Source organism: Mytilus trossulus, chromosome 8 (assembly GCF_036588685.1).
Source record: "Mytilus trossulus isolate FHL-02 chromosome 8, PNRI_Mtr1.1.1.hap1, whole genome shotgun sequence".
NCBI classification, from domain to species: Eukaryota; Metazoa; Mollusca; class Bivalvia; order Mytilida; family Mytilidae; genus Mytilus; species Mytilus trossulus.
Window position 1 is genome coordinate 18,081,855 of NC_086380.1, and position 22,862 is coordinate 18,104,716.

General features: G+C 30.9%; 3 protein-coding genes across 3 annotated transcripts in view; 1 reads left to right on the top strand and 2 right to left on the bottom strand.

Moving 5' to 3' along the window:
• Positions 1 to 4,857, top strand: part of LOC134681695 (equilibrative nucleobase transporter 1-like) — a 151,371-nt gene extending 146,514 nt beyond the window's left edge. Inside the window, exons 8-10 of the mRNA XM_063541338.1 lie at positions 1,312 to 1,498; positions 3,135 to 3,261; positions 3,976 to 4,857. Of these exons, the coding sequence (XP_063397408.1) occupies positions 1,312 to 1,498; positions 3,135 to 3,261; positions 3,976 to 4,161 (500 nt within the window). The 3' untranslated portion in view covers positions 4,162 to 4,857. The remainder of the gene's footprint in view (positions 1 to 1,311; positions 1,499 to 3,134; positions 3,262 to 3,975) is intronic.
• A 3,759-nt stretch (positions 4,858 to 8,616) lies between these two features.
• Positions 8,617 to 9,921, bottom strand: LOC134727413 (uncharacterized). Its single transcript, XM_063591794.1, has one exon. The coding sequence runs from the start codon at positions 9,919 to 9,921 to the stop codon at positions 8,617 to 8,619; it is 1,305 nt and encodes a 434-aa protein (XP_063447864.1).
• Positions 9,922 to 14,411: 4,490 nt separating this feature from the next.
• Positions 14,412 to 22,658, bottom strand: LOC134681696 (acid-sensing ion channel 4-A-like). The gene is made up of 6 exons (XM_063541339.1): positions 22,571 to 22,658; positions 20,970 to 21,042; positions 19,354 to 19,414; positions 18,287 to 18,381; positions 16,884 to 16,959; positions 14,412 to 14,695 (listed from the first exon to the last, which is right to left on the bottom strand). The coding sequence occupies exons 4-6, from the start codon at positions 18,376 to 18,378 to the stop codon at positions 14,546 to 14,548; spliced, it is 318 nt and encodes a 105-aa protein (XP_063397409.1). The 5' UTR covers positions 18,379 to 18,381; positions 19,354 to 19,414; positions 20,970 to 21,042; positions 22,571 to 22,658; the 3' UTR covers positions 14,412 to 14,545.
• Positions 22,659 to 22,862: the final 204 nt, after the last annotated feature.

Consider the following 22,862-nt stretch of genomic DNA (forward strand, 5'->3'; position numbering starts at 1 on the left):
GAACAGGCATTTTCAAATGTAGAAAATGGTGAGTTGAACCTGGTTTTATGGCACTGAGCCTCTCACTTATATGACAGTCGCATCATATTTCGTTATATTAACAACGATGCATGTACAAGACAGCCATAATACTTTTACTTTTCTACATTGGCTAGGTATAGGGGGAGGGTTGGGATCTCACATAAACATGTTTAACCCCGCCGCATTTTTGCGCCTGTCCCTAGTCAGGAGCCTCTGGTCTTTTTTAGTCTTGTATTATTTTAATTTTTGTTTCTTGTGTACAATTTGGAAATTAGTATGGCGTTCATTATCATTGAACTAGTATATATTTATTTCGGGGCCAGCTGAAGAACGCCTCCGGGTGCGGGAATTTCTCGTTTCATTAAAGACCTGTTGGTGACCTTCTGCTGTTGTTTTTTCTATGGTCGGGTTGTTGTCTCTTTGATACATTCCCCATTTCCATTCTCAATTTTATAATAGACAAAAGTAAAAATATGGGTACATCAGTCATCACTGTGTAACAATCTCAAAACAAACAATCATTAACAAAGAGGCACAAAAACATCAATCAAACTAAAGAACACATTCATTGCTACCCGTGTCTGTCGTCAGAAAATATAAACGTCACATAGGAAAAATATTTGTAGTTCAATGTTTATTCAAAACAACTATAATTTTACATTGGGAATGATAGTATACAGGGTACAAAAATCAAAAGTTACGTTAGAATTGATTTCAGAAATTGACCGAGATTGAAAATTGTCCAGAAGTTGTTTAGAATTTAAATGAATCCACATATAGTTAATATCATTACGCGAGTAAAATTATTTTGTAGTGCTTCGTTCAAAGCTTTTTCAAATAATGATAGATCAATAACATAATGATGGAATCATTTAAAGTACAGAGTCATATTATAAGAACCAAAGAAACACAAAAAGTCTTATATTCAAAACACACCAGCAAAAATGAAACTTAATACAAAAACATTGTATTCCATACCGAACCACGTCAAATACATATCATATAAAACAAGGCAAACAGTTAAAGTAATATTAATAATAGATCAAAGACAAATAAAGAACAATTTAACACGTTATTTAGAGGGTAAACAATGTAAGTACGTTGAAGCTATACATATTTATCAACAAGGTCTTGATAATAACAAATGGTTATATACGAGGTCCTGGTAATAATAAAATAGTTATTTTCAATGTTACCGTGTGTGATCTGTTGAATGATACATAACTAACACTTGTGTATTGATAATCAAATATGTCTTGATTTTAAAAACTTTTTCTTGCTTTTTTTCAGCTGGGAATCCGTTAATTCTACAGATGAAAAATGTACAGTTTATAACATTTGTGACATTTGGAATCGCTTTAGTGAATAATATTTTAACAACTATTCCTTCTATTCAGTTACAAGTGGCGGGTTTTATATTACAAGCAATAGAGAGAGTGGCAGTTATGACATCTATTTGCGCTTTTTTAACACATCTGTAAGTATAAAAAATATCCCCTCATCTGTTTTACAAATGCTCATAATGGAATTTGATTTTGTAAAAGATCATAGACATAACTAAATACCCTTTTAAATGAGAATTATACATGTAGCAAAATATTTATCAACATCTCATAAAAAACGAAATGTCCATATCAAAGTGGTTAACTATGTAATAGTAAATTAACGGAACATTATCATGACGAAAAAAATGTAAACCAGAGCCAGAAATTGTCGCCCGGCCATAACGCCGTTCATGTTCGTATCAAAATTTTAAAGTCATTTCTTTTAAATTGAGATTTAAATATGATTTGATAAAAAATCCGATTTGCGTAATGTATTGATTTGTTTTGTTTTTGTCATTTCTGATAAGTGGAATAAGGTGAGATTTCAAATAAGAGTATACTTTATTGCAGCTGTTTAAAAATCTGAAATAAACAGTTTTACAAAATACGGTTTATTAGATCTCTTTAAGTTAAATAAAATCTTGCGACAAGTTGACGTCAAACCAACTAATTTTTAAATTGAATGTCTGACACAAATTTTCACAACTGAATGCTTTAGTATGTTCATGATATAGAAAACATTGGAACGTTATTTCAATTATCTGAGGTTTAATGCGAGGGTATGATTTATAACAGGATTACAATATTAGATTATTACGATTCAGATTCATTTAGGGAAGGAGAAAATAAATTATTTCTAGTTGATACATCAAACTGATGTGAAATCATTTATTTTCTAGGGTACTAATTTACGTTGATTGCGCAAAACGGGAGTTTTTGTGCTTCTTTGGTACATATCTGTTTGTTTTAATAAAAATTAAAAACACATTGTTGACTGATGAACACCTTTTTTTGACATTTTTACCTATTATGACAGTTTGCTTTGTTCACACATCGTTTTGAAATGGAATTTGATGGATTCGACTGTCATTAAAGTGAGAGGTTAAGCTAGCTATAAAACTAGGTTTATTCCTCTGATAATTGATGTGTTTTACTTTGTTACCTAAATTTGTTATTTCTCAATCGATTACTGACTTTTGAACATCGGAATACCAATGATGCCTTTCTTAATCCACCATTTTTACATATAAAATGCCTGTACCAAGTCAGAAATATGACAGTTGAAATCCATTCGTTGATGTGATGTGTATGAGCTTTCGATTTTGCTATTTGATTTTGGACTTTCGTTTTTGAACCATCCTTAAAGTTCAATATTTTTTGTGATTTTGTGGTTTCGCGAAAGTCTGCATACATTCTCATAGAAAATTTGTAATTTGATGGACATTAAAATCTATCGTTTTTAGGTAACCACGAATCCACGAAAATTGGTATCCACCGAATAAATATGAATTCATAGTACCTAGTATTCCCACACAGAAATCTACCATAAATAGAATGTCTTTCAATTAATACACAAACCTCAACAACTATCAAATGTTGCAAGATTAAATCGTTCTTAGAAGGTCGACTTTGTTTTGCAGTTGCTAACTGTACATACATGTATATGTATTAACCTTAGTTATCAAATCAAACCGAAGTATTTAGAATTTTTCTTTTTGTTAAATTACTGTATTTAAGCCAATTGAATTCAATCCCATATCCTTAATAACCTTTCGTTTTTCTTTGCAGGCATTTTCCAGCTGAACATTTTGGAAAATTGATCGGTCTTCATTTTCTATCTTCGAGTATACTGTGTCTTCTCAGATTTCCGTTTCAATCATTCATCAACACATCATTAAAAGGTGATCCTTTTTATGTGAGTATCAATTATTTTAACCCTTAATTGAAGAAATCATTGCAATTAAACTATCTTAAAAAATGTAGTGCACAGCTTAACTATTGACAGGATTTATACAATCAAAGTTTTATCCCAGAAACCTTGCATACATTGTTAACATTTCGATATCCTATCACTATACTTGAAATGTAACTTTATCTTGCAACGCATTTCACAAAGTGATACATACAATTAAGAATGGAAACGGGGAATGTGCCAAAGAGACAATATTCCGCCCAAAGAGCTGAAAATAATCAAATGCCAACCACTAATCTCCCTGTTATAACAATATAAAGAATAATTTTTGATGAATTTTAATTTCAACATGTTCATATAAAGATAAAATTGAAAATGGAAATTGGGAATGTATCAAAAGGAACAACAACTCGATCAATGAGTAAGGCCACCAAAGGGTCTTAAACACAGCAAGAAAATATCGCACTCGGAGGCGGACTTAAGCAGGCCATTAAACAAAAAAGGGTACTAGTTCAGTGAAAATGGACGTCAAATTAAACCTCGAAAGATATAAATGAACTAAAAGAAAAAAAGAAAAGAAAAAACAGGCCAGTGTATCCTGAAATGATACAGGTGCAAAAAATGCGGTGAGGTTAAACATGCTCAGTGAGATCTCACACCCACACTATACCTCTAGCCTATATTTTTTAAGTAAAGACATTTTTTTCTTCTTTTCAGATTAACTTATTATTACTGGTGTTATTGATTTTATCGTGTGGTCATCCATTTTTAATATGGTACCATTGTAGAATTGGATTAATTAACAACAGTTCTTTGTCAAACAGCAGTAATGGTCGAGAACAATTAGTCATTACAATTGAAGATGAAAACGACAATAACCATCGAAGTATGATAAGATCTTAACAAACATATTAACTAGGAAGAAGGAGAGAAATGTTCAAAAAAGGAAGTCCCTATTTTTCAATGTATGTTTTAATGCAAACACCTACATTTTGTAAATGTATCAAAAAGGAACAATATTGTAAACGATAACAACCATGTGGGTCTATTGTAAGCTGTCAGAGTGTTTCAATAGGGTGATTTCATAATTGCAATGGATTTGAATATGTAATACATATAATAAAAATATATTCGAAAAAAAGGACCAAACTTGAATAGTGCTGTAGAACTTTTTCCAAAGTTTTAATATCACAAACAACAGATTTCAGATTACTAAAAGTTCAGTAAATTGAAGCTTTATAACACTGAGTAGCATAATTCAGTCAAATATTCAAAAGGATAGTTCTATTGATAGTTATAAATCATTGAGTGTTTGAATATATATTAACAAAATTCATAAAATGCATGCAATAAGGCAATCACATCATATCTGTATATCGGAGAAATAATGGAATTTTGTTTGAAATAAATTTCGAAATGTTATATGGATAATTATTAAACTGTAATTTGATATTTCTATTAGATGAAACTAAGTAATGTATTTCAAAATTGATATAAAATCCACTCCTTGTAAACAACTAATTCGTGAATGAAGCCAAACAACGAGTATGTATCATTATATTTCAATATGTATGTTACGTTTTATTTAATTGTATGTCTTCAGGATTCGTTTAATTTCGTTTATTTGAAAATAAAATAAAAAAACAAATATCATATTACTAGTGACAACTTCTTTCTTTATATGTTTAACCTTATGGGTAAATCTAAGCAACACATTTGTACGTAGTAATCTTCTCCTGGTTAATGATTTGTGCAGACAATTTTGAATAGTTTTTGATTCCTGTAGAACTGATACTGTGGATTCATTAATATTCGTTGGATACCAATTTTCGTGGATTTCGTGGGTACAGGAGAACCATGAATTCAAACGTTCAACGAAATACAAATTTTGGAAAGGAATGAGTGTAGACTTTGCCAAAACCACGAAATTAAATATCCACGAATATGTAAGTTTCCCTCAAACCCCGAAAATTGGTACCCACGAAAATAAATGAATCCACAGTATACTTGTATGCCTCATCAATAGATTGTTACCGAACTTAGGTAACGAGTGTTTTAGTCGTTCCTTTTTTTGAAATGTTTCTAAATGACCGGAGTACATATACCACTTGACAAACATACCTAATTGTTTTGACTTCTCAATCATGAAATTGTGGTTCCATATGAATATGTATGATTTGTGTCATGATGTTTAGCTTTATAAGAACTCCAAAATATAAAACAGAAGATGTGGTATGATTGCCAACGAAACAACTATCCGCAAAAGACCAAAATGACACCTACATTAACAACTATTGGCCATCGTACGGCCGTCAACAATGAGCAAACCCATACCGCATAGTCAGCTGTAAAAGGCACCGATAAGACAATGAATGTAAAACAATTCAAACGAGGAAAACTAACGGCCTTATCTATTTGAAAAAAATGAACGAAAAACAAACATGTAACACATAAACAAACGACAACCACTGAATTCTTTTTTTATATTATAGAACTTTAGTAAATTTAACCCAAATTCAGGAAACGCACAAAATGTTACGAATAGAACTTAAATTGAATAATTAGAAACAGCTTACCGATTTGGTGAACATCTAGACATTAAGGTTTCGGTGTAATTACAATTTAAATAAGTTAATGCAAAAAAAACAAACAAAAACAAACACATGCTCATTTTATAAAAATAAAGTTTATCAGCGTTACACCTATGCTATATCTATTGAATTATAAAGTTTTCGATTAAAACAGTTGAAAGTATGTGCAAATATATACATTGCATCGGTTATTTTTTGTTATTTTTTGTTTTTTTTTGTTTTATGCTGTAAAAATAACTTGGATAAACAGGTTTAAAAACAAGATATGTCTATCTCAGATTATTGAAAGACTTCTGGTAACATTGAAACAACCATTTCCAATGAACCCGTATCGTCTAATGCTATGCATATCCCCGCAATGCATGACTATTATGTTATGTTTATTATGTTATTCTTATTCTGACGTAATAGAAACAGACCACTTGATTATAAATGAGTTAACGCCGATTTTTATATTTTCTGGTGTGTTTTTGGAGTCGTCCGCCCTTCTTGTGGCAAATCAAATAAATAGAGGCAGTCAGCAGTTTGACATTCAGTTCAAAGCTAGAAGATCACAAGTAATCATACACTTAATAAGGGGAAATAACAATCAACCGGTCAAGATCCATAAGTTAAATTATGTTTAAAGGTAAACCATGAAAGTCTCAGTGTCTGAAACCTTTGAAATAAATGAATACATAGGGTTGATGACCATGTTTATCAAACAGAAAAAAATATGTTGAAATATCCGTTTCACAGATGATATCGTCGTAACTACATTTCCGTTCTCTTTTCAGGAATGTGGCCTGCCGAATTGGACTTTTTTTGATTTTGTAATTACACGAGCAACACGATGGGTGGCACAGGTGGAGCAGGATCTGCTTACTCTTCGAGAGCACCTGAGATCACCCCAATTTTTGGTTGGGTTCGTGGTGCTGTTGTTGCCCTATATGTAACATTTTTGCCTATTGTGTCTGAGTTTTTTTTCACACATCGTTGTAAATATAATGAAATTTGATGCGACTTTCGTTATGATGAGAGTATTAGCAAGCTTTAAAACCAGGTTTTATCAACCATTTTATAGAAAAGAAAATGCCCGTTCAAAGTCAGGAATATGATAGTTGTTGTCCATTCGTTTGATGTTTTTGAGCTTTTTACTTTTACAATTTATAATTTAAATTACAATCCAATATACATTTCTACCTCCTTGCTGTCTATACATCTCGACAATGCATTCCGTCAGTCTACCTTACACAACTTGACCATTGAATATTTTTAGGATTAAGATTTTGTAGGCTATATGCAGCTTTAGAATTTAGGAAAGCTATGCCTTACTCGGTTAGAAAATCCATGAAATGAGGAGTGCTGTCTATTGGCTGGTATAAATATACACACAATGTATAGTGATATTATCGATATACTTAGTGTTACTTTTAGAAATATGAAATCTTTAATGGAAAAAGGGAGATAAGTCAAATGCAAATATTTGTCTTTGTGTTAAGGTATCATATCAAGTGTAATACCAACATTCGGAATTACTTAAACAGTCTTATATCATTATGCAATTATGCAAGTATATTGTTAATTCAGATTTTTGATTGCTTGAACTATAGCTTTCAACGTACAGAATGCAATTCAATTAATGTCATAATCATTCTCCTAAGATGTTACATAGGATACGTGTAAAGAACTAAGTAAACATTTATTTTTTCTTAAAATCAATAAAGCTACACTGTACAAGGCAGATAGATCAACAATATTTACATAGGTGTCTGACACTGCTATACTAGCTTTTCTTATTATAGATATGTAAATCTTTTAAGGTTTTTTGGCTTTATACAATAAAGAGGCATCATGCATATTTACTCTTTTTAAACTGATAAAAAAAGGAAATGTACCTAATTCAGATAGTCCAACAACTTGTATTGGGTGATGTTTTTCTAACGGCATAACTTACTTACCTAATTAATCCTCTTCATGTTCGTGAAAACAAAAAGGCATCAACAAGGGACCTCCAACGGCATAAATGTAGACGAGATTGTGAACGCTTGAATTTTTTGCAAACAAAAAGTGCAACCAGCCTTTGCACATAAATATTGTTTTTCTACAATATTTTGTTGATACCATACTTTTAACTTTTCAAGCCAAATTCAAATAGGCGAGAGGAGGCGCCACTTATGAAAGCATGTTGAAAGGTAAAAAAGATGAGGATTTGTTTTTAGAATAAATGGACTAAAATTAATTCTATACCTATTTCAGGATAATATGAATCATGTACATTTTTTTCTTTTTTGACTTTGAAAATAATATATCACGTTTATATATAGCAATACATACGCAATTGAAGTATTCAAGATGTATCTTGATTAGGGTTACTGGCTCTACTTCGTAACTCTTAAGTTTAACGTATTCAACATTTAAAAGGAATATAATACAGTATACCAAACATACAACCTAGAGCTATTAATGGTCATCTTTGTAAAAATATAATAATAGCAACAGTGTATACCATATTGAAAATTAAATTACGCAAACATAATCTTTATGGGATAAATATAGGCAAACTTATTTATAAACGCATCATCGAATCAATCATGTTATCTCCAGAGAAAACAAATATCAAAGGAACAATACAAATTTTGCGTCAAACAATTGAAACAAATCCAGGAAAGTCATTAAACCCAACACAGAATATTAAATATAGCAAACATTATGGTTGAACTCATGTGCTACATAAACAAAACCAATTAGTCCGGGAAAAATATAGGTATAAGTATAAAGGTATATTTTATCCATATAACACTTTGTATCTTGCCAAGTATGTTCCAGTTACATCTGAAATGAAAACAGCTGATTCTATTTTGCTGAAACAGATGGATCTTACTTCCTCAATTCCATCTTTTTCACTAAGTAAAACATTACTCCTCTTTCCGTCACGTGATATGACTACAACTTTGTCGGAAATATCATCGGCTAAAAATATATTACCATAGTTATCTGTGCATATTCCCTGTGGGTCTTTCAAATCGTCACTTTTGAACTCCCAGACTTGTTTTCCTTTCCATTCAACGAATGAAACGGAAAGACCATGATTATCACTACAAATTATTCCGTTATTCGTTAACAAGAATTCAAAAAGTAATGTTTCGGATGCAACATTTACTGACCTCAGTGTATTTCCTTCTAAGTCAATCACCCGAATTTCATCATTGCGTTGTAAATGTAAACCTACAGCGATAGTATTTTTCAAGGATGACAAACCTAAACATTTCTTATATAGTTCTATAACTTTTTCGACTGAATCATTATTTAAATTAATGATTTTAACGACCATTTCGTTTGGAAAGGACACAGCAATTGTATCCTTTTCTAGTTCTGCAACGCCAAACGGTTCGCCTAATACTTTTATATTTTTCTCGAAATTGCAATCAGTTTTAAATAGAAGTATTCTTTCTTTACCTGCAATGAGTATAACTCGATTATCAGTCAGACAAAGCATGGCTGTTACAACTTGTAACGTATCGTTGATGTGCAAAATATCTGTTTTTGTTTCCAGTTCCAAAGAAATATTTCGAAAGAATTGGTTATCTCTACATTCTACTTGTACTTCTCTAAATATGTTATCATTATCACGTGACGTTTCCTTCTTAACAACAAATACGTGTCCTAATGATTTCAGAGATTCGCAAGCAGATACTACTTTTAACACGTTTTCGTTTTCTTCCACATCGATGCAGATGTCTTTCAATCTATCATCTTGCCACAACTCATCAATGTATCTTTTGTATGGACTCAATTGTTTTTCAATTTGATGGACTCCAAGAAACTGTTGAGTTTTGGAGGAATGGTTACGTAGTGCCAGAAGACTGTGCAATATTTCATTCAAATCTGTTTTCTTTTCTTCTATTTCGTTTATAAATGCTTTAGTTTTTGACTTCTCGTTGTCCCAAACACTATCCAGTTCATTTTGTAGATCCATCTTTAATCTGTCTAAATGATTACTTTGAAGTCCTTTTGTAATGTGTTTGATATCTTCTTGAATTGTTTGCTGTTTTTCATCTCCACGTTTGATATTTTCTGCCTTTATTTTCATAACTTCATCAAAGGTACTCAATATTGATGCTATATCTTTTTCTAATGAACTTGTTATTATAGCGGTTTTTGTCTTATCTATGACTGTTGCTAAACATTTGATTTCAGAACATTTTGAATGTTGAATGGAAACGCATTCATCACAACAAGGTGTTAGATGAATTTGACAATACAGATCGAATTGTCTACTGTGTTCATGGCATTCGGTATTAATTTGCGGTAGTTTTGTGTAAGTTTTAACATTAAAAGTCTTGTGCCCGTGTGTTGATTTCAATCTTTTGTGTTGAACTGAGCATTTGGAACATAGCCCTTCATTACAGTTGTAACACCATATCACAGCTGCTGAAATCGTTTTGGCGTCTCCACATGGGCCGCATTTTATGCAATTGCTTGTCGCCATGACATTTATTCACACTGCAAGTAGTTTTTAGTATTATCACATTTTCAAAGAGATGCACACATTCTGAAATATAAGTTTTTTCAATTTACTCTTATCTATAGTTTCTGTTTGTTGTTTTTCATGAGTACCGGTCTTTGATAAAAAAAAAGTATAACTTAAACACTTACATACAAGACAATTAGAAAGATTGAAGTTCTATATAACATCAGACAAAATCAGAAGCAATTATGTAACGAAACAATTGACAACAAAGCAATGCCATATTCAGAAATTGTTACAAATTTGTTCTTGAGAATGATTGAAAACACTTTTAATCAAATTTTATCGTTTTATGTTATAGTTCTGTTACTACCTTCAAGTGCAATGGTTAAGCGATCCAAATAACGTAAAATCACTCTACATGGATAATTTTTATGTACGATGCCTTGATGTCATAGTATTTATTTCTGGTTCGTTGACATTTTATTCTTGTTTTAGTGTTGTATATTTTTCTTATACCGAGATTTCTAAAGCTGACATAAATGTATATCTCGATCATCAAGATGTTCGAATAATCATATTTCTAAGTGTTGACTACTATTCTGTTTACAGTAAAATATGTCCTTCAAAAAGATTGTAATTATAAATATATACAACCAGGTTAGGAGAGGGTCGGGATCCCGCTAACATGTTTAACCCCTCCACATTATTTATGTATGTGCCTGTCCCAAGTCAGGAGCATGTAATTCAGTGGTTGTCGTTTGTTTATGTGTTACATATTTGTTTTTCGTTAATTTTTTTTTTTACAGAAATAAGGCCGTTAGTTTTCTCGTTTGAATTGCTTTACATTGTCCTATCGAGGCCTTTTATAGCTGACGATGCGGTATGGGCTTTGCTCATTGGTGACCTATAGTTCTTAATGTTTGTGTCATTTTGGTCTTTTGTGGATAGTTGTCTCATTGGCAATCATACAACATCTTCTTTTTCATAACCAGTGTGATCATTCAGATGTGTTTGTTTTTTAATAAATAGTTAAGTTATAACAAAATAATTCATATAATAATTCATACAGACTTCGTCTTCATTTACAGGTAATGCCTGCCTCATATAATTTTCACTCATACTTAAAATTTACGATTACAAATGCAAAATAATCTGGTAATTCAGTAAAAATTATAATAACCCCGTTCTATTTTTATGATATTTGAAAAGTTACAATCATACTATGAACCATTAACATATTCAAACAGGAAATGTATTTCAGGGCCTTTTATTGCTGACTATGTATGGGATACCTCATTGTTGGGGACCGCATGTTGACATATTATTGATTAGTTCTGTGGGTATCTTGCGGGTATTTGTTTTATTGGCAATCAAACTACATCTTCTTATTTTTAAAAATAAATTTGTCAGATTGTGCCTGCTGCCATAATCTTAAGAACACGTTTTCGATGTGATTAGGACTTATATCTCGTAATTGACCATGCGGGACAGTTGAAAACAAAAAGTTACGACAAAAGAAATTTTACGGATGCCATTACGAATTGGTTGACCGTTAATGAATATCCGTAATACGGATGATATTGAATATGTGCCTTTTGTCTTTACAACAATCTCGTTCCCTTTTCACGAATGTGACCTACCGAATTATACTAATTGCCGGCTTTATAATACTACAAGCAACACGACGGGTGCAAAATTAGGAGCAGCACCTGAGATCACCCCAAGTTGTTGGTGTTGTATCCCTACTTATACGATTTTGTTCACTCATTGTTATCAATATAATAGAATTTGTTCCAACTTTCGTACAAGTGAGAGGTTAAGCGCTATAATAGCAAGTTCAATTCACCAATTTCTACAATTGAAAATGCCGCATCCAATTCAGGAATATTACCGTTGTTGTCCATTGGAATGATGAATTTACCGTTTGATTTTAATTTTGCCATTATTAGGGACTTTCCATATTGACTTTTTTCGGGAGTTCAGTATTTTTGTGAATTTACTTTTTATTAATAGAACGAAAACATCTATTCCGTATTAAATCCAACTGCTGAGGATTTTATTTTTGTTTTGTTTTTGGTATTCTCCGTTTTCATTGCAAAACCAGGTTGCGTATATAGTTGTTTCATTGGCAATCATCAATAGGTAAGAGAAAAAGACCAGCACTGTCTGAGAAAAATTAGCAGTAATCGCTAAATGTAAGTCTATTACTTACATCACTATGTAAGTCTATTACTTACATCACTATGTAAGTCTATTACTTACATCACTATGTAAGTATATTACTTACATCACTTAGAGGTTTTGACATACTTTGTGTACCTGATATACTCTCATTGAATAATTTTGGCATCTTTCGCCTGCCTTTTAATGTGTTCCGTATTTGTTATATTCTAAAATTAGATTTATACGAAAAGAAACAACTAATATATACATTCGATGAAATAAATGAACTTAAGTTTGGTGAAATGGAAAACAAATGTAGAATTATATATACAAGAATGCTATATGTTTCAATAGAATGAAACAGACATTGATTTTATTTTAATGAAAACAACGATACATTTTCTACTGATTTAAGTGAGAGTGAAAAATTAGTGTGTCCGTCTCATACAAAGAAATGCCCCTCGGGAAGAACATCAGAAAATACACTTATGTCCCGCATAACATAAACGTTTTGAGAAAACAAAGATAAATAATTGTATCCCTTTCAAATAAATACATGTCCATTAGAATATTTAATCATTCAGCAGAAAGTACAGTTTCAACATTAGAATATAGCTTTTATATTTGCTAAATAAAGTAATTTATTAGCTTACCTTTTTAGTCAAGTTAGTAATTGCAATGTCTTTATTATTTTACATATGATTATTATAAGTGAATTGTATGTTAGTGCACACACGTATAACAATTAAATATAAGACAATTGTTTTAACACCTGTGATTGATTTCTTTATTTAAAGGAACCACTTGAATTAACAGATCAATAGTTAAGACATTGAAAATAATTTGACATATTATACTCTAACTGTATAGAAAATGAACTAGGTTTAACCATAGGTGAAATGTATAATATAATATAACTTATATGCAAAATTGATGTTAAAGCAAACATTTGTACAAAAGATTGTGTCAATTATTTCTTTAAAAGACGTCCGTTTAATTGATAAACAAATTACGAAATAAAGTATATCTAGACTAAATAATTTGATTTAAAATATAACTAGAGGATATGTCAAGTACACAAATTGTTGGATACGAATATAAGTATTTTATGATATAAAGGAACACTTATGATAATTTCATATACTCACAAAACAGGCCTCAGCGCAAAAGAATGCTAATTCATTAAAAACGAATTGGCAACAATTTTTAAATCATTTTCATGATCAGTTGATTTATTCATTAAACAAACATTGATTTCAACTAAGCTGGAGAAAAAATTCAATTTGATCAAGCCTCGTCTGGTTTTGTTACGTATTACAATAATATCACTGTTATGCAAGTTCTTTATGCTTTTATGTAGACGAAACGCGCATCTGGCGTAAAAATTATAATCCTGGTACTTTTGATAACTAATTAAATCTAATTGATAGTTTTATTGAGCGTTTCTAAATGAAGCAAAAAGTCATATAATTATTATTTAAAAATTGTAAAACGATGCAGAATTCGTTAGGCAGGAGAACGACAGACGAACCAATAAATATCAAAACGCGATTTAATTATCCATCTTGGTGACTTCCGAAGACTGGCGATGGTCCTAAAACCGAATTTAAGGTTAACCATATAAATATATAGCAAATTCATTAAATTTGATTGTTTTCTAGGTCTGTATGACTTCATACCTATGATTTAACGAATATCTCATTCATCGAATTTACCTGTATGACAATTAGTTTTCGTGGATAAAATTAGGTAATCATAAGATTTTCCATGGTTTCACATTCAACGTTGACATTCTATGCCATTTAATAGTTAAAAAAGGTTATTCATCCGAACTAATTTCAGTAGTTAGGATTAAATTGAAGTTCACTAGACTACGAATTCATTGATGTAAAATTATTTACTTGCAAGATAAAAAATTATCATCCAGTTTTCTTATCGTATTTGAAAACAAAATTCATATGTACATATTAGTTCAACAAGTTAAAATGTAGTCCGTAAATGTCTAAAATTATTTTGTTTCAACAATAACGTCTTTACAGTCTATATTCTGCAAGGTTACACTGTTAAGTTTGTTAGAAATCTAGTCAACAGTGTGAATGGCATTCTGTCGCCTTCTTAAAAATGCTCTCACACACATGGCCACCACTTCCAATATTTCACCTAGACTTAAGACTGATGCTCCAATAAACAATCCAAGAGAACCACCAATATCAGCTAGCATCTTTATTTCCTATAGAAAAGTGATAAAGATCATATAGAAATCATAAAAGTATTCAATGTACAGTTGCATGTGAAAATATCATTAAATGTTTGACGGTCTTACGTTTATATACCAGAACAGGAGCAGCTTCTTTCGATATTTAAAAATCAAAACGATGTATATAAAGCTTTTGGCTTCATTTAGTTCAAGTCATCTTATGAGATTTGTTCAATTGTAAATAGTGTTTGGACCAAGTCAGGCAAGTTAAAAAATTTCATTTTTTTCTAGTTAAAGAATTACTTGGTATGCTTGCCAAGAAAAAACTCTAAATAAAAACTCTTTGATTTTGTTCTGATTACTTTGGTTGCACTTTTTACGTATTCAGGAATTTCTAAATCATTTGAGTTCATATATTTGGGCATAATTATTCATGGTGGAAGAAAATCCAGAACAGTTGTTTAAGTTGTTTAAGGATGTATACCTCTGAGGAGCCAAAAAGGAGTAGGTTCAGTAAGCCCCCTTTCTGGCCTCAAAATATAGCAGTTTTACAAAATTGTTATTCATTAGAAAGTAAAATGCTTCTGCTACATAAATATGGGCTGTTTTTGACAGTACAATGCACATATATCGGGTACCAGCATCATTTAGGCATCATTTAGGCATCCTAAATTACTTAAATCTTCACAATTTCAGCATTTTAGTTAAATTGTAGACGGTGTCCGTCTTTAATGAAAGTGGCCACATCCGTATTCATTCTTAATATTGAAATGTAAGCTGTTTTCTATGATAATATATAACATGTATGAAGGTTGTGGATGAACACGGATGTGGCCACTTTCATTTTTGACAAAAAAACATCTGAAAAGTTACATTTGTGGGCATATTTGATAGATTTTGTCATATTTAAGCTAGCTATATAGAATAGGAGCGTTTTTAATGAATAACGCAGTTGAAATCTTTCACATAAACTTATTGAATCAACTTGAATAGACACTTAAAAGTGTTTAAAAGTGTATGAAATCTTTCGTCAGATGAACTTGGAATTTGAGACCAAAATCGGCCCTTACCGGACCTACACCTTTTTAGATTTAGACTTTTTTTCTTAGTCTGATTTTTGGGTATATAAGACTATAACAAATTAATTGGTGAAGACTAATCATATTGGGGTGCACTTCTTCTTTTGCTACGGCCCTTTGAACACGCCCAATTTTGATGATTTTTTTTTCCATTTTTCATCGTTTTTTACCTATTTTTGGGTTATTATCGTGAAAACAAATCACTATTCCACAATTATACTTTTTGTCATACTTTCTATAAAGCTGCAGTTAACCAATCTGAATGAATTGTACGTAAAAAACTAAAGGTAGGTATTGATATAAGAAATTATTTTCATATTTTGACGCTTTTTGGTGTAAAATTTATTATGCTGCCAATTTTGTATTTTTGTGATTTTTCTCCGTTTTAAGAACTAAATGGATATTATTTACTTTTTTTTATATAAATGATTTAAAAAGTACATATCCAAGAAATTTGAAAACACCAAAATGATATGGGATGTACATGATTGTTGTTAAATCATTTTTTGCATCCCTAATCCATTTTCTCAAAATTTTGGCTAAAAATATTGACTTGAATTTGAAAACTGGATAACTCAAAAACCATTTATGGTAAATACACATTTTTTCATAGAGTTGCGTTGATTATAATATTTAAAAAATCATTGATATTTTCCACTTGTATCACATGTTTTGAAAACATTTCAAGAACGAGATTTCAACGAGACTCAACGAGTCGAAAAAGTCAGAAGATTGCATCCTTAAAGTCATTGACTCATAGTCTAATAATTTATGTAAACATTCATTTAGGTTTAGATTTTGATTTATAAGTTAATCTGGGCCATTTTAGATCTTTACACATGTAGCCCCTACTCCTTTATAAAGACTTATTCGTTCGCACTGGGTAGAAACCGATGGTAGTTGAGGTTAGTCTTTGAGAATATCCTCGGCTTTCACCCTCGTCCGTTAAGAGAATGTTATCCCATCGTAAACATCATTATTTTGTGTAACTAAAATTATAGTTATGCATACATATTTAACTTTCTCATTGATCTCTATACAGAAATTGTATTTGTTTTCGCTTACTATCGCATTTATTCGTGAAGAAATATTATTTATATCGTTAACTTTTTCACCTTTTTTAAAAACAACATGTTACCTACATCATACGAGGCTTCCTCTGACCATATATCATATGCTGGTTCTTTGAAGTATAGTTTAATCTTTACAAAATTTTCTCTGCAAATAGATAAAACAAGCTTTCATTTTTTTTATTATGGATATTTTCAAATCCTATGTGTTTAGATACAAATAAAATTTATAAATATAGCCTTTAAAATTTGATCTTTCTTATAAAACGAGTTGTATTGATTAATCAATCATTATACGTCGGAGTTTAAAACCAAGCTTTGAAATCAATATAATTATATTTTTCCTGAATTGCAGATTTACGAATGGTATGTTTATATCCGTATTCAAATGTAACATTAAATTATGTGAAATTCTTTGTAAATTAGAAGAGGAAGATGTACATAAACAAATAGTGCGTATTATACATCAACTCTTGGTTCAAAGACAAGTCATGCACAGTATAACTCAACTCTTGGTTCAAAATTGTACGTACAAAAAATTAAATTGAAATTAAAATCACAAAAATACTGAACTCAGAGGAAAATCAATTCGGAAAGTCCATAATCACATGGCAAAATTAAATATCAAAACACATAAAAAAGGGATGGACAAGAACTGTCATATTCCTGACTTGGTACAGGCATTTTCAAATGTAGAAAATGGTGGATAAAACCTGGTTCTATAGCGCTATCCCTCTCATTTTAATAACAGTCTCATCAAATTCATCATAAAAAATCATGCTTTTTATACCGCAACTCTAGGCTCAAAGACTATCCATGCTAAGTATACCTCAACTCTTGGTTGAAAGTTGTATGTACACAAGTCATGCTCAGTATAAACAACTCTTGGTTCAACGAAAAGTCATGCTTAGCATACAACAACTCTTAATTCAAAGACAATCCATGCTGTGTATACCTCAACTCTTGGTTCAAAGTTTATCGTACACAAGTCATGCTTAGTATACCACAACTCTTGGTTCAAAGACAATCCATGCTTAGTATACCTCAACTCTTTGTTCAAAGTTTAACGTACACAAGTCATGTTTAGTATACCTCAACTCATGGTTCAGCATTGTACGTACACAAGTCATGCGCAGTACATCTCAACTCTTGGTTCAAATTTCCGGAATTTAGTCTGACATTCCTTATTTTACATGTAGTTTAAAAAAAAATTCTGCAAGGTACTAGTATATCCCCCAAAACATCAAACATATTCGTAATGTTTTCTTTTGAAATAATAAAATTAATGCTCAAAGCAAAATATACTAAATGCATGTACTAATCTTTGTCAGTAATTAGTAACATATTTGAACATATATGAGAACACAACATTGAACTCACGTCTATCATCGGATATGTCTGATAAAAAGAAGCTTTGTACACGTCTGTAAAATACTTGTATCAACAACTTTTCTAGTCAAGATTGTAGTTCTTACTTTAAAGTGTTTTCTGTTTTCAATCTGTTGAGTGGACAGTTACTTAGGGTCAATGCTCCGTATTTTGTTCTACATATGTCTTTTAACATCATGTTCTGAAATTATTAAAACAGATTTTTGTGAGAAATAAATAATTTCAACTTATAACAAAGGACTGAGCATTTGCAGTAAAAAAGATATTTGTGAGAAATAACTTATCTTAATTTTTATCAAACAATTGAACAGTTGCAGTTAAACAGATATTTGTTTGAAAATAAAGTATATGAACTTCTAACAAACAACTAAACGATTGAAACTGCGGATTAAAGTTTGCTAATCGTTAAGTATTTGTTTTCAATATTCAATTGCAAACAAGGACAGTTGCATAAGGTTAAAAAGGCAATTACGTATTTGCATATTTATGTGTTTACTAGGAAATATGTGGTACCAAACTGCTGGGTTGAAGGCCATTCAATGACAGATAATTGATAAGTGGATGTTATTTAAAATTATGCCTAGTTGTCTCATTAACAATTGTATAATGTTGCATTATTCAATTTGATATACTAAAGTGTTGATATATTATTTTGATGACATGCACTTATTTTTCAAATTATTTAAAAAAAAAAGAAGACGCGGTATGGTTGAAAATGAGACAACTGTCCACAAGAGACAAAATTACACAGCAATCAGCAATTGTAGATGACCGTACAGTCTTTAACACTGAGCAATGCACGCCACATTAAAAACCCCACACTGAGAAATGTTAAACATATAATATTATTATGTATAAAAAATAAACGAAAAACAAATATATAGAAAAAATGAAGGGAAAACAAATATGTACAAAAAGTGAACGAAAAACAAATATTTCGATATAACACATCAACAAACGACAACCACTGAATCACAGGCGCCTGACTTTAGACAGGCACATTCAAACAGAATATACCGAGGTAAAATATGTTAATGAGATCCCTATCCTCCCCTTATATGGGCTAGTGGTGTAATAGTTCAACATAATAATTAACTATATAAAATTGAGAATGGAAATAAAATTGGGAATAATCATTCTAACAAAAAATTACCAGATCAATGCTTGGTTTGAAAGCTGGTTGTCGTTCATCTGACAAAACAAAGTTAGTTTCTCTAGAAAAAAAACCAACGAGATACTGCATCTTTAATTTACTAACATTTTCCATTATTAGTAGCAACCCAGACATAATTTTTATTTTATCAGATGTCAAGAACAACTTCAATGCGTTCACGTGCGGAATTTATCGCTGCATTGAAGACCCATTGGTGTCCTTCGGCTGTTTTCCTTCGGTTGTTGATGTTCTATCTTTGATAAGTTATCAATTTCCATTCTCAATTGTTCGCTAAAAACAAATGCATGTTGCAAGACGCCTAAAGTTGTTTATGTTCTCATATCAGACAAATTGAAAAATTGAAAAGGTGAATATTGAAATAAGAGGGTAAAAAATCGAATAAGGGATAGTCGGACAAATTGTAGATCTTCTATTACTAATCACATTTGATTATTATATAGATTTTATACCAAAATAAACACGTCGTTCCGCTCATTGATGTACAAACCCGTTGGTCAGTCTAATTCGGTAGTTTCTTTTTGGTAAAAGGGAGTAAATTGTAGTTACGACAATTGGAACATATCTGTAGTCATCTGCGTTCGTACAAACTATTTGGAACTCTTTGTTTCAGACCTTTTCTTCTGAGTTACAACGTCTATCAAGGATAGTTTTTGGTGGGGTTCGTGTTGTTTATTCTTTAGTTTTCTATGTTGTGTCATGTGTACTATTGTTTTTTTTGTTTGTCTTTTTCATTTTTAGCCATGGCGTTGTCAGTTTGTTTTAGATTTACGAGTTTGACTGTCCCTTTGGTATCTTTTGTCCCTCTCTTCTTTTATATTATGATCGGAAACACACACCCTTGAGTAACGTATCCACTGGAAGATATATATCATGTATGCAAGCATAACTAAATGTACATAAATGTACATACTGGTATCGTAAAAGTTTTGGATTCTCATAAATTCTATGTATAACTTTTGGACTAGTTTGAATCTCCATCTATTTCTGTAATTTATTCTCTGTCTATTTCCGTAATTTATTCTTACATACTTTTGATTTTTTAACCCTGTATGCGTACATTGCCTATGTAAATTTTAAAATTGTTTGTATGTACATTGAACGACAAATTTATGTGACATTTATAACTTTTCTGACGTCAGACACTCAAATGAATCCATGTGTTCGTAGATAGTAGATGTTTGTGTGCCTGTTAAATTGTTCCTTTTAAAATTGTTATACGATGATGACTGATGTACCCATATTTTGACTATTTTATTGATTGTGACTGTTTATTTAACGCATCAAGTAAATGTAGCGGAATTTGATGAGACTGTTATTAAAGTGAGAGGGTTAGCGCTATAGAACCTGGTTTAATCCACCATTTTCTACATTTGAAAATGCCTGTACCAAGTCAGGAATATGACAGTTCTTGATCATTCGTTTTTGATGCGTTTGGTTTTTTGATTTTGCCATGTGATTATGGACTTTCCAAATTGATGTTCCTCTGAGTTCAGTATTTTTGTGATCTTACTTTTTATCGTACTATAGTAAATTTCAGTGTTGATTGCAAACTCGCCTACTATACTGCTAAAGTTCAATGATATTTATTAACTTACCTACAAGCTACCGGACAGTCACAGTAATTACTTGGATTTGCTGTAAAATCACCTAGAACTCTTTTAAAACAGGCTGAAAAATCAGCGCCAAAAAGTAATAAAATTTTGTATTGCGTTTATTCCAATATTGTTCGATTCATATACAACGACAATACAAAAGACTTAAGAAAACCGAGAGAAATGCTCATATATCTACAGCAATCCAATACCAATAGGTATACACTTTCGGTCTTTATTGGCCTTATATATCTTCATCAATCATTTCAGACTGATAATTTATTTCGGTCTTTTGTTCGGTTTTGCTATGTTGGATTCTTTTTTTTTTAACGTTTTAAGATCTCTTCATATTTGTTACCTATTCTTTTGAAGCAGGGTCTGATTGTTAGTTCACATGTAGAATTTATTTGTATTATTTGCTGTCTTTTGCCCAATTTCGACCTCGAAATACAGTGGTTTTTTGAGGTTTAATAAATATATGGTATCGTTCTCATGAAGGTTAATAAATCTATGGCATCTCTCATCCCTCTTATGGTATTATAACAAGAGCAGTAGTATACAGTGGGAAATCTACCGAGGGCTGTTAATACAACTGATTTGAAAATGTCATGTTAATATTCTTTGATAGTCTTTTTAACTGCATTCGTTTTTACATTTTCTTTTATCAAATTATCTTATTTCTCACCAAAAATGTGTATGTAAAGTCAACTTTGTTTGAGGGAGTTGAAACCTTGGTTTCTTAATAATTTCAAAATTATTATAGGATTAAACGCATTTTTAAAGTAATTTATTGCTGTATAAATAAGACCAATTCATTCACAAACAAATAAAAATCCGAAAGACTTTTATGATATGATTTTGAGTGACTTGGTCCAGTTTATACACCAATGAATTCCTTTAAAAAGGCGTTTAATCCTTATAATTCTTTAGATGGTGAATATATTTAAAAAAATCATCTAAAGTCAACTTTGCTTGAGGGAGTTAAAAGCTTAGTTTACAACATTATAAACGGATATTTTTAGAAAAGTATATTGCAATCAGACATAATACCATGACCACAATTTAAGAGCCATTGTCTGTAAAGGACCAAAATTAACATTCACACTCATGTCACAGATTTTTTCCATTCTTTGTATACAAATTATATAACTTATATACTTTTCATCTGAAACATTAGAAATTGGGCTTTGTAACTATGAAAATGACGTCCATTTTGATTTGGTTTTTTTCAATAAAAATTCAAAACTTTTCACTTAAAATCAATCCTTATTTTTTCATAATTCTTGTCTGAAAACTATAAGATCCCCCCTTTTTATTTGAATAAAAATTTTCAAACTCAAAAAACGTAAAATTTTAAATTTTCAAAAATTAAAACAATAGTTTTTGAGATTATAAATATAAAATTATTCGGTGCAATTTCATTTAATTTTGTGCAAGCGTTTTTGTTTTATTGTGCGAAGGGAGGACGGCGGAAAGACGGACATGCAGACAACAGTATGAAACCATAATTATTAAAACCATTACATATATGTCTAATTATTTCAAAGTACCTTTTTCAATTTGCGGGGAATGATAAATTGGTGAACTAGTTGAGTTGCACTTACTGAAATTGGTTTTTCTGCAGGTATCTATGATAGAGGGTGTCCGAAGGGAAATCGATTCATAACTTACTTCATAACATCCACACTCCTTTTGAATTATTGTCTCTCTACATAATTGCCTACATACCTATCAATAACAAAACAAACAACTGATAACAGCTGTAAAATATGTTCAACCAAAGTTTTATTTTTATCTCTTATAACTTAGGTATGGCTATATTTATAAATTATGTGTTTACAAAATTAAGAATTTTTGAAATATTGAGGTTTTCCTCAGTCATAGATTACATGTACT

Excerpts from the sequence above, each read along its gene's own strand:
- LOC134727413 (XM_063591794.1), bottom strand. The coding sequence starts at position 9,921 with ATGAAAATAAAGGCAGAAAATATCAAACGTGGAGATGAAAAACAGCAA.
- LOC134681696 (XM_063541339.1), bottom strand. The coding sequence starts at position 18,378 with ATGATGTTAAAAGACATATGTAGAACAAAATACGGAGCATTGACCCTA. Across the intron at positions 16,960-18,286 it reads AAAACAGAAAACACTTTAAA|AGAAAATTTTGTAAAGATTA; the intron begins GTAAGAACTACA and ends ATCTATTTGCAG. Across the intron at positions 14,696-16,883 it reads CAGAGGAAGCCTCGTATGAT|GAAATAAAGATGCTAGCTGA; the intron begins GTAGGTAACATG and ends ACTTTTCTATAG.